Source organism: Setaria viridis, chromosome 2, assembly GCF_005286985.2.
Source record: "Setaria viridis chromosome 2, Setaria_viridis_v4.0, whole genome shotgun sequence".
Classification (NCBI taxonomy): domain Eukaryota; kingdom Viridiplantae; phylum Streptophyta; class Magnoliopsida; order Poales; family Poaceae; genus Setaria; species Setaria viridis.
In genome coordinates this window covers 32,874,553-32,886,440 of record NC_048264.2, presented here as the reverse complement: position 1 = coordinate 32,886,440, position 11,888 = coordinate 32,874,553, and the positions used below count along the sequence as shown (strand labels likewise).

The following is an 11,888-nucleotide window of genomic DNA, read 5'->3' as shown; positions in this document are numbered from 1 at the left end:
ACTGTACTTCTATCGGAGCACGAACATGTGCCGGACTGGAATCTCGTCCCGGAACACGGCTCGGTTCCTGGTTTTCTTCGTCTTTTTCCGCGAGTTCACCTTTGGTCCCCGGTCCTCTCCTGCTGCAAGCAAGGGCCGCTGCCCGCTGCTGCTGTTACTGTGCCTGGACGTTACCGCACGGCACCACAGTGGCACAGCCCAGAGTAAAATCCAATGACATTCACTTTTTGCAGTTTTGCTGCCCTTCTTTTGTCTTCCGTTCCCCACCGCGGTTCTCTCCGTGAAATTCAAGAAATCCCCGCTGCGCTGAGCGTGGCCGCGTGTGTCCAAGAGAGTACCAACTCCATCGAGTCCCGGGCTCCCGGCCACGGGCCACGCCCACACCCACTGCCCACTGGTGACGGGCGAAGTGGCGGCTTTTCGGGAAGAAAACGAGCCTGGTGACGAAACCCAGGAGGGTCGCCTGATCGCCGCTGCCAGGACAACCAACCACGTCGCGAAGAAAAGATCTCCGCCCCAGCACCACTGAAACTTTCGCAGATATACGAGAAACGGACGGTGAACCTGCGTAGAGGTGAGCACCGTCGTTCCTGGGACCACGATCCCATTCCCATGTGTCGGCTAGCGGGTAGCCGTACGTAGCCGTAGCCCCAGGCCTAGCACGCGTACGGTTACACGCCTACACGCACCGGCGCGCTTGCGCAGGTAGCCAGCAGCACCGGCGCTAGAGTCTACTGTACATCAAGGCATCAGCAGCATCCCGCCCGCGCGCGACGTGAGCGGCGAGCCTGGCCGAGCAAAAAGACGCGTAGCCGAGCTGATGCCGCGGGGCGGCGGGGACCATCGCGGCCTGCCGCGTCGCGCTCGCGCCCGGCGCCTGCCCGCCCGGGCCCGGCTGCTCTACTCTGATCGATCAGACTGCTCTGCGCGAGCCGGGATGCATGCGCGCACGTCACCGGCAGGCACAGCGCGTCCCCCCAAACTCTGTTCCGCCCAATAACTACGATGCAGGCGGCTGGCTACCCTTACGAGAGCGCCAGTGCTCAGCGATAGGGTTGTTGCGGCAGCTTGTTGCAAGTTGGGTCAGTTTTGGTCACCGGCAGCTTGTTGCGATAGGGTGAAAGCGTTCGAGTTACGCGCAACGCAAAAGCTTGTGCGTAGCACGTACGAGATGCGAACCAGGGGAGAGCCGTGTCGGGTATCCCGTGGCGCGCGCCACCAGCCCACGACGAGCCTGGTACGGTGAACGTTGCTTCAATTCTTGCTTGCCGCATGGGCACCGTCCGCTGACCGCACACACGAAAAAATATCAGACGGCGTGCGCGGCCATCCGCGGCCGGAAGAGGCATGCTTTGCGTTTGCGTGGTAGGCTCATGCGTGCACGCACGCACGGTGAGGAACGGCAGCCAGGTCGCAGCCTCAGGGGGCATAGCAAAAGTCGAGCGAGGTGCGCACGCAAGTTGCTCCCGTTGGGAGCAGAAAGCCTGCGAGAGACTCTGAGACCGTGAGCACCCTGGCAACGAGTCCCATCACCGCGACACCACCATGGTCTGTTCCGGAATCCCACGCCACGGGCTCCGAGCGGATCCCTTGTCCGCTCCGGCAGAAGCAAACGTCGCACGCCCAGCAGGTGCTGCCGCGGTGCCCCGCCGTGTGGGACGGACCCGAGGGACCGGACATCTGATGACACCTTCTGCTGCTAGCTGCGGCTTGGTACGGCGGCGATCGATGGTGGTGTGAGCCTGTGGAGCGCCTGTGACTGCGAGATCGACGGAAATGTCCCCATGTGTCTCAGGCCAACAGCGCGGGCTACCTGCTCCCTCTCCTATCTGCCGGCCTTTGGCATGTCGTCGTCACCCGTCGCGCCGATCACCATCGCGGCATGGATGTCGGCACGCGGTGCCTCGCTCGCGTTCTTTCTCGATCCCTTTGGCCGTGCCGGTCCGCGCACGCGATTCACCGGGCGACGGGCGGCCGTGAGGCGATCACACGTTAACACGTCCTACCTCCGTTCTTAATGGATGACACTGTTGGCTTTTTTTCACTCGTTTGACTATTCGTCTTTTCTACAAATATTTTTACAAATAGATAAATTTACAAGTTAAATCTAAAATGCATTTGATAATAGGCATAATGATATATATTTTACTTTCGTTAACAAACTTGTTCAATAGATATTGGTGGTCAAAGTTGGAGTAAAAAGTCAATGGTGTTATCTATTTAAGAACGGAGGGAGTATATCTTCGAGGTGATACAAATGCGCACGTGGCGAGACCTGACGTGGAGCATATGCGTAGCACATACTGAATTTGAGTGACCGTGCAACTAGCGATCTAGGAGTGTTCTGTTCCACGGACTAAAGTTTAGTTCATGTTACATCAAATGTTTAGATACTAATTAGAAGGAATAAACATAAGCTAATTATAAAACCAATTGCACAGATAGAGTCTAATTTGCGAGACGAATCTATTAAGCCTAATTAATTCATGATTAGCATATATTTACTGTAGCATCACATTGTCAATATGAACTAATTAGACTTAATAGATTTGTCTCGCTAATTAGCCTCCATCTATGCAATTAGTTTTATAATTAGTCTATATTTAATACTCTTAATTAGTATCTAAACATTCGATGTGATAGAACTAAACTTTAATCCGTGGAACCAAATACCCCTGGTATACTCTGCTCTTTAGTTAGACACCATCAAGGGAAAGACGTGTGGTACGCTGATGCCTTGCTATATATAGCGTCGTAGGCTCGTAGCCGGGCCGACCATACGCGAGAGTAACTTTGCCCGCACGTACTACTAGATGGTGCACCTTTTGTGCGCGCATTGCAGTAGCTGAGATGTATCTTTCACCGCATCCTGCGCAACTTGCGTCTTCCCAGTTTCGTCCCAGTCTCGAAGCACTTGAACAAAGCTTTACCAGATGAGTTACGTACGCATGAGGATCGAGACACAAACCGCGAGCCGCTACTGCTAATCCCGGGGCGGTAGCACACCTGATCGATGAAAACAGTATAGAGTCCAACAAAACCCTGACCGACAGAAGTGCGCCATGACTGAACTGAAGCCTCGCCACCACTCGCACGACCAACATTTCAAAATCGTCACTAAACGCGTCCCTCACCATTTTCATTCCCCCTCCTCCGTGTCTTCTTCGGACGCAAACATTCACGTACGTCACCAACGCAAAAAATGCGACACGGGCCAATGGAACATCCAAGGGATTCCCAGCTTTCGCGACGCGTCGCTGTCGCGGGACGAATTGTATAGCCTCACCCGCCGATTTTAAAAACGGGGGACATTTTGCGTCCAAGGATTCGCGGGGGATTTGGGGAGGTTAGAATATGCAACTGGGTGCTGGTTGAACAAAAAGAAATGGGGGGAAGGACGTACCAAAAGGCGCGACCGCTAGCTTTCCTCCACCGGCCGATCGACGAGCGAGCCGATTGAAAACGATTTGGGTCGCTGTTTCTGCTGAAACGGGGCCGAAATATGCTGTGATTATCGATGGTATTTTTATCCCAGCTAGCAGCTACGACAGTCGGAGCGAGCCCTCTTTGTGTGTCTCTGCCCGGCCATGCATCGAACTTGTGCAGGACTTGATCGGTGGAGTCGCGGTGGCTGCGTGCTGGAGGTCGGATCGGCGCGGACAAACATGAGAAGTGAAATGCGAATTGACAGCGTCAGGGTGAAGGGCTCAAGGAGCGAAGTGCAAAATGATTTTACTCCCAATCCCTTTTTTGAAATATGTTCAGCACTCCTCCGTGTCCATTTCCCAGAAAGCTGCCCCGCCGTATGATTTGGCTTTTACCGGGTCTGCCTTTTGATCCCCCCGACCAATGGAAGCGAGCCGCCGCTGCCCGCTGCGAAAATCCCCGCCTGCGGCCCTGCCGCCGCTGCCCGCTGCGAAAATCCCCGCGCGCGCCCCGCGCCCCAGCCCCGTTGCCGCGGCTGGCGCGCTGAACCGGCACCGCGCGCCGAATTCTCGCGCCCACGCGCGTCGCGCACGTACAACTAGGACCCCACCGGCCACCACCCGCGCTGATCGCCTCGCGCGGCTCACGCTGCGTCGCTGCCGGCTGCCGGGCCTGCCGCTGGGTGGGGTGTCGTTCGCTGACGCCGGCCCCGGCCGCCTGTTGCCGTGCCTGCCCGCTTGCTTCCGGCTTTGCTTCGTCGATCACTCGATCTGTTCAACTCGCTTCATGGGCGTGTCATGAGCTTGACCACCGCTTCTCGTTTTTAGGAATAGGAATAGTGGGGGAAAAAAGACAGTGGGATGACGTTCACAATTTGGTTGTAACGTAAAACAAGAGGTAACAAAAAACAACCCAAAGATCCGTGCAACGGTAGAAATTCCACTTCAGAGTGAAACCGTGCGATGCCAGGCGAAAACCAGCTATCTAGTGGGCTGTAACTCCGTAAGTGTAACGTATGGTATGAGCTGTGGATCGCCTTGCACAACATGAATGGACGATGTCAAGTTGAGCAACGATTCTGCGTTCTTCTGGTCGCCTGATCAGGCCCAGACACAACACAACTCATATTATCGTGCACGCCTAGTCCGTTCTTGCTGTGGCTGTGCCGTTGTGCGTGTGCTTGCACACGGTTAACCATGGTCACCCGTTAACCGCACCACCGCCGGGAACTAACCCAGGCTCGGCTTCGGCTCCGAACCCCGAACTCCCTCTTTGCCCCTCTCTCTCTCGCACGCCCTTTATTAACGCAGAGTACAGCACACAGTCTTGCGGGAACTGAAAGGAAACCAAAAAAGAAGCAGCACAGAGAAGGCCTCACTCCACACTCCACTCTTCCCTCCTCTCCTCCCAGTCCCAGCGCTTTCTTGGATCGCGAGAAACTTGGGGAACTTGCAAATTGTAGGGAACTGTGTCGGCCGGAGCTTGAGGACGTAGACGGGGGTGCATGGTGTTCGCCATGGATCACGGCAGGGAACAGAGACGAGCAGGGAGGCAGCAATGGAGGCGCTCATCCCGGGCTCTGATCCTGTTCTCGCTGTAAGGTATATAGTCGGTGCCCTCTGAATTCCGCTTGGTCGAACTCGCCATGAAGCGGCCACGCGGCGGCAGCCCCTCCCTCCTTCCGGTGGCTAATCCGGACGGTAACTTGCCAGCTTCTTCTATTTTCCTTTTCTTGCGTGATGAATTCATCTTCTTTAAGGGTGATGTTTTGGCGTGCGAAGATTGACGCGTGTGTTGATTGCCAGATGATGGTTACGGCGCGGCTGGGATGATGGAGGCGGAGGGGGACGCGGAGGAGGAGATGATGGCGTGCGGCGGCGGCGGGGAGAAGAAGCGGCGTCTGAGCGCGGAGCAGGTGCGCGCGCTGGAGCGGAGCTTCGAGGTGGAGAACAAGCTGGAGCCGGAGCGCAAGGCGCGGCTGGCGCGCGACCTCGGCCTGCAGCCGCGCCAGGTCGCCGTCTGGTTCCAGAACCGCCGTGCGCGCTGGAAGACCAAGCAGCTCGAGCGCGACTACGCCGCGCTGCGCCACTCCTACGACGCGCTCCGGCACGACCACGACGCGCTCCGCCGCGACAAGGACGCCCTCGTTGCAGAGGTATGTATCGTTGGCCTCATGTTGTTCTAAGCTGCTGCACGACGGCACGAGCACGGCCGAGGCGGCGTTGATTCTTTGCGTGCATAATGGCTGATCCTCTCTTGGTTGGATGTATGAATTGTGTCGCAGATCAAGGAGCTGAAGGCGAAGCTCGGGGACGAGGAGGCGGCGGCGAGCTTCACGTCGGTCAAGGCGGAGCCGGCGGCCTCCGACGGACCGCCGGCCGCGGGTGTGGGGTCGTCCGAGAGCGACTCCAGCGCGGTGCTGAACGACGCGGACGCGCTCGTAACGGAGGCGCCGGTGCCGGAGGTACAGGGGACTCTCCTTCCCACGCCCGCCGCGGCCGCGGGCGCCGGAGCCGCCGGGAACCACGGCGGGGTGTTCTTCCACGGGAACTTCCTGAAGGTGGAGGAGGACGAGACGGGGTTCCTGGACGACGACGAGCCGTGCGGCGGGTTCTTCGCCGTGGAGCAGCCGCCGCCGATGGCGTGGTGGACCGAGCCCACGGAGCACTGGAACTGAACTGGAGTTGGTGGATGAGGGCGTAGACTTGGGATCTGAGCCGAGACAAGCGGTGGGGGGAATAAAGCATTCGGAGCGAAAGACGGGGGCTATTCTGCAAATTTTGTAAAATGGAGCTTTACCTAGTCCTCTTTTGTCAATGCGCGTATTAGCAGGGTAGTACTAGCAATAAGCAACCTAGAAATCCAGTAAAGAGAATCAAGTTAGTACGGAGTACTTTGTTAACTTTGGACGCTGGGTGCAAAAATGCAAGCAAAAAAACGAGAGAGAAAAATGCAAGATTGAAGAGGATGGAGACAGTGACAGTGAGAAGAGAGGAATGTAGAGGAAGAGCTGTGGGAGGAAACGGCCAACCTGCAGGTCACTGTTGGTGGGCCCGGGGCCACGTGAAAGTCAGGCATTGTTGGCGCCCCCATTGACCGCCGGACCTGGCAGTGACGCCGATCGGCGACGTGAACGTGCCTGGCCGTGCGCTCCCGGTGGCCTCTTCTGCGAAAGCGTTGGCTCCTTTGATCGACCTGCTGTGCTTCTCTGTATCTGATTTGGAACCTTGCCGCTCGCCGTGGAGCGAATTGGCGATCGGTGTCTGTGTGACTGTGTCTTCTCTCGCTCAGGGAGCTCCGATCGAGAAGCAGCAAATCATAGTCAGATGGGAGAGGGCGATCGGTTCCTGTACGAGCCGAGTTTTTGCTACCCTGATTCTACAGTGCTGTCACCGCAGCGTATCATCATCCGGTACAGTTGGAGATTCAGAGTTCGTTTTCGTTCGTTCCTCCAAGCCATCGAGTGCAACGGAAAGTTTATGCGATCAGATGGCACGGCATTACGACATGTAGGTCGTATTCCAGCACTTGTTCCATCCAGTGGTACTCGTGACCTTCGGCTGTCGGAATGATTACCAGCACGGAGTAAAATAAGACTTGCAGCCTCCTCGTACCCAGAGTCTCTATAGTTCTATAGACTTCTAGTACCATCACTACGATTCAGCGTGGGCACTTTCAATCAACTTGTCAAAGTTTTATTCATCATTGTTTATGTTTCCCGAAGGAGCAGGATATCTGCAGGACCTGTTCAAATGTTACTGTAGTTTTGATCATTTCGGAGATAGGAGTATTTGAAGGATTCTGTGCCCCTGAGATCAAACTGTTTCCTTGTTCTTTTGTTAAGTTGTTGTGGAGTATGGAGGTGGCGCACTTGGGAGAGTTTGATGAGCCCTATTTTAAGGGCCGGAAAATTAAAGGTGACAACAGGTATATCCTGAGAATTCGGCTCAAATCAAACTGCTTGCACTTAAAAATGAGCCCACACAATACTACCTTATACCTTATACTACCGTTCGAAAAGGACTCGTACGTAAGGAATCCGACGGTTTAGATTAATTGTATACTACTAAAATCTTAAGCTGTAGTATAGGTAGTATGTATAAGTAGTATGGGTACTATAGGGGTATGATTGGAAACATGTAAAATAGCACTGGGTGGACGGTGGAGGCGACGCGGCCGGCGGTAGCGACCACTCCCCCGGCCCTGCACGTCTTGTAATCCTGTGCCTAGACGCGAGCATGAAATGATCTTGCATGTCAATGGCGGTGGAGACTGGCTAGAGGAACCAAGGTCGACGATGCCAGGCCGACCGCGCCTGACGGGCATGGACTCCGCAAAGTTCTGGAAGAAGACGAGGCGTCAAACGCGTAGGCGGCCACAAGGCCGGCGACTCTATTGTCGTCCTCTGCCCCGAGCACAGCTGCGCCTCACGGCGACGCTAGCGCCTGGTCGGACAGCTGCGCACCATCCGTACCTTGCCGATGGTGTGCGTGCCTGAGAGGTCGACCATGTCCTTGGCAGAGAGGCTGACGTTCCTGAAACTTTTGCACGAAGGTAGCGACGCCGGATGTTGACGCCGGGAGGTTGACGTTGGCGCCCTGAAGGATCACCGTGCGGCCATCCTTCCGGACGGCCTCTACCTCCCAGCTCGGCGATCAGTGATCATCTAAATGCTTGTGGATGATAATTGCATGCATGTATATATGTGATTATTACCACCACGACGGAGTTACGGGCAGCGATGGTGAGGAGGTCAGCGCAGGAGGCTGTCCCGGGCACTCTCGCTCCAGCTCAGCTTTGATGGCGTCGATGACCTCAAAGCCCCTGAGCGAGTTGGCGTTGGGCACGCCCGTCTTCTCGCTGATGAAGAAGGGCGATATGTCGTGCTAATTACAATTTTACCCGTACTAAAAAAAGTCTATACTCTATACTACCACCTGGTAGTATTGTGCACCGTAAAAGACCTCTTAAAGATTGCATTTAGGTCTCAATATACAAACATGCCCAATTACGAGCAGAAACGATATGTGGCCGAAAGAAGTCCCAAACGACCATTGATCATCATTCATCACATCACACATGTTTGTAGGCAGCAAGGCAGCAAAGGAAACCTTATGGCTCATACTGACATGGTCTGATGGTCCCTAAGCCTTGAAGGATATGATATACGCGCTTTGCTTCTCTAGCTACTCATTCAAGGCTGTAGGGCAACCTGTGATATTGGACGACAGTCATCATCTTGCATTTGTGAAATTGTGGTTGGAAGATAAACAGAGCACTGTGTTGAAAAGCGGCATTTTGCTTATAGTTTTAGCTCCTCAGACTGAGCCTTCTTTTAAGGGGAAAAGATGAGGAAAGATAGTATCTAGGTACTATATCAAACTAGATATGCTAAGAAACTGAATTTAAATCTCACCAATACAAACACATGCCCTATAAAAATAACAAGCAAAATACATGTGGTCAAAAAGTTCCAAATCATACTTGATTGCCACACTTGTCTGGAACCAGAAAGGCAGCATGGAAACCTTAAGGCTGACACTGACTTGCTCAATCAAACTATAAAGTGGATGCCCCTGTTTCTATATCCAGGGCTCCCTCTATCCACAAATATAAGAAAGAGAAGAGCATGGAAACTTCAAGTTTGTCGCAAGTCAAATTATATCAAGTTTGATCAAATTGATAGAGAAGAGCATTAACATCTATTTATTACATTAAACAAGTAAACTATGAAAATATATTTCATAATGAATCTAATGATACTCATTTGATATCATGGTATTATTTGTCTTTTCTATAATCTTGACAAACTCAAGAATAGTTGAGTCAGAACAACTCAGAAATCCTTATATTTGTGGCGAAGGGAGTGTATTTTAAAGTTGATTAGGTCTAGTGCCTCAATCGCTCGCTCCTCGAAATTCGGTCTTAAGTCATTTTCTTGCATTTGTGACGGCGAGATCAAGATAGCAAGACGCTAATTTGTGGTATATCTGCTTCTGGCCAGCATGGTCGGCAAGACACCGAATGGACTGCTCGAGGTCCGGCCATATGTTTCTTCATAACGAGATGACAGCATGACCTCTAGTGTTCAGTTGACTAACCGAGGCATTAAGACATGATACAAGTACATGTGACGACGTCTATGTGCCGACGGACGAGCGAGACCTGAGTTACAGCCACACGAGTGGAGAAGGATCAGGCCAATGAAAACAAGATACGTTAGGAGAATCTGTGGCATGTAGTGCCCCACGAATTGAGATTAGAAGAAACTAAATCTTGTGGCCAGTTTTTAACTCCAGCTCGTGATGATTCAGGATCAGGACGGTTTGTGACTTCGTGTGTACCTTGTGATGATAGACATTGTGGTGTCTTCATCTCTCCATCAGTCACTGATCAGCTAGACGGACATGTATATGGCGGGTACATAGCTTATACAGCAACATCCACCACGTAACTGTCAATGATGGAAACCATATGTGGCTTTCTCAATTTAAAAATGCGCGCGCGTGGAGCACGGTTGTAAATAAAGATGCTGAAGTGACTCGCGTATTTACTATGAGTATATATACTTCTCTGTAGGCCACATGTACCATACGTGATGTACGTGGAAGAAGCCACGAGCTTACGAAGGATGAGGATATGATGGCTTTGCGAGCTTTGCAACAGCAGCGCTATCAAATAAATATTAACTTTTTTTTTTAAAATGTTGCTATCACATAAATGTAGAAATCGACGTGATAGAGAGGTAGAGATACCAGTGTGTTGAATACAGTTTGCGTTATCTGACTTGGTTTCCAACCATTATTACTCTGCAATCCTAGCTGCCTGAGTACATGATATGTATCACTTCGGCAACCTATCCAAATCTTCATCCAAGTTCAATGGACAATGGCCAGCAGTATGTATGGAGACAATTGGCATCTCCACATCTGGCTACTTGGCCTATAAATTATTCTGGAAACATTAATACATGCCATGCAGCAATATTGCACAAAATGGGAGCACGAATCGTATGAGCAGTGGTTGTAGGCGACGCGGGCGTACCCAGGCGGCGGGTCCCGGGGGCTGACTCTGCTCGGAAGCAAGAGCTGGCAGCTGCGGCCTGCGTGACGCGGAGACGGGACACGGCGGAGGCGCTGCGGGTTCGTCCTGACGCGAAGGCGAGGCGGCACACGACTCCATGAAGTGTGGAACGTGGAAAGGAGCTCTGTCGTGGGCGTCCGATGCCGCATGCCGGGGGCAATCGGACCGCTTTGGCAGGGAGGCCTGGGTCTCCTATATGAGACGGGCCCGTATGGGATTACCGGGCCGAGAAATCATGCAGAAAGACGGGGAGGGAAAAACGAACGAAGAAGCAGCGGAGCCGCGTGGGCCAAGCCCGCGAGTCTCGTGCATGGGCGTGGACCGTGCAGCGGGCTCTGGTGGTCTCTGCCGTCAGAGAGAGAGAGACACGATCATTTTGTTCTCTACTCGTTTCAGTGTTTCACTCCCTCCCTTTCAGTGTTGCACGGAGGCATTGATGCACCCCACCTCTCGACGAGCCGATCCGGCGCACCGGGTCCACGCGAGTTGGCTCCCAACTTCCAAGTGGGCCGGGTGGCTCACTCACTCGAGCAGTCAAACGGTACGACCAGATGAGGCCGTGCCCTGCGCGTTCAGAAGCTAGTAAGCTGTAAACGTCGCTGCCTGCCCTGCCGGTCTGACTCCTCCATAGCCGCACGGCCACAGCGTACCGTAGAGTTGTTGCCGCGGGAGGAAAACACGGCGTGAAACGAAGAAAACGAGCGCTCGGCTTTGACGCGATCATCGAGTTGGGGGGCATAGCATCTTTGGTGGTATCTTCTTTGCGTCCCCTTTTTCCCGCTTTCCTTTTCATCTGATTTGACTTGCGCTCGGCTAAATTTTTTCTTCGTAGTGGATACAGGGGGCGCGTCGGCTTTTGGTAAAGTACAAACCAGTCGCCTTCCTCATGCTTTTGATCCATCGCCATTCGCCACCACCGAGCTTTGACGGATTGCAAAAGCTGTGCCTGTGGCCAGCGCGCGGTTCCGCGCCAAGCGTGCGATCCGTGTCATCTTCCCCGTGCCGGCGGCGCCACACGAGTGCCACTGTGCCAGTCACTAGGCCGCCGCTCCTGGTAGTTCAGGTGCCGGTGACTGAGGAGGTCCGGCTCCGGCCAACTGCCAGCAGCGGAGCTCCTTCGTCTGCGCACGCATGGGTTCGAGTCCGGCTCCGGCATCAGCGGCGCTCCGGCAGCGTTGCATGGCATACCGTCCCATCCGGTGTACGCTCGCACGAGTGCTGCCTGCCAGTGGCAGGCGGTGGGGTCGGCGTGGCCAAGCACCCGCGTCCAGTGAAAATGACAGCTACTGGGCAAGCGTTTTGTGTGAGAGAGACAGTATGATTGTGCCAACGCGATGGGCCAGCCGATCGAAGCCAAATGATCGCACGGGGACCGTAGG

At 53.9% G+C, this 11,888-nt stretch overlaps 1 protein-coding gene across 1 annotated transcript; it reads left to right on the top strand.

The window, feature by feature from the left end:
* Nucleotides 1–4,714: 4,714 nt before the first annotated feature.
* Nucleotides 4,715–6,389, top strand: LOC117845872 (homeobox-leucine zipper protein HOX4). Its single transcript, XM_034726952.2, has 3 exons — nucleotides 4,715–5,126; nucleotides 5,232–5,581; nucleotides 5,711–6,389. The coding sequence occupies exons 1-3, from the start codon at nucleotides 5,072–5,074 to the stop codon at nucleotides 6,101–6,103; spliced, it is 798 nt and encodes a 265-aa protein (XP_034582843.1). The 5' UTR covers nucleotides 4,715–5,071; the 3' UTR covers nucleotides 6,104–6,389.
* The last annotated feature ends 5,499 nt before the right edge of the window (nucleotides 6,390–11,888 follow it).

Excerpts from the sequence above, each read along its gene's own strand:
- LOC117845872 (XM_034726952.2), top strand. The coding sequence starts at position 5,072 with ATGAAGCGGCCACGCGGCGGCAGCCCCTCCCTCCTTCCGGTGGCTAAT. Across the intron at positions 5,127-5,231 it reads TCCGGTGGCTAATCCGGACG|ATGATGGTTACGGCGCGGCT; the intron begins GTAACTTGCCAG and ends GTTGATTGCCAG. Across the intron at positions 5,582-5,710 it reads AGGACGCCCTCGTTGCAGAG|ATCAAGGAGCTGAAGGCGAA; the intron begins GTATGTATCGTT and ends ATTGTGTCGCAG.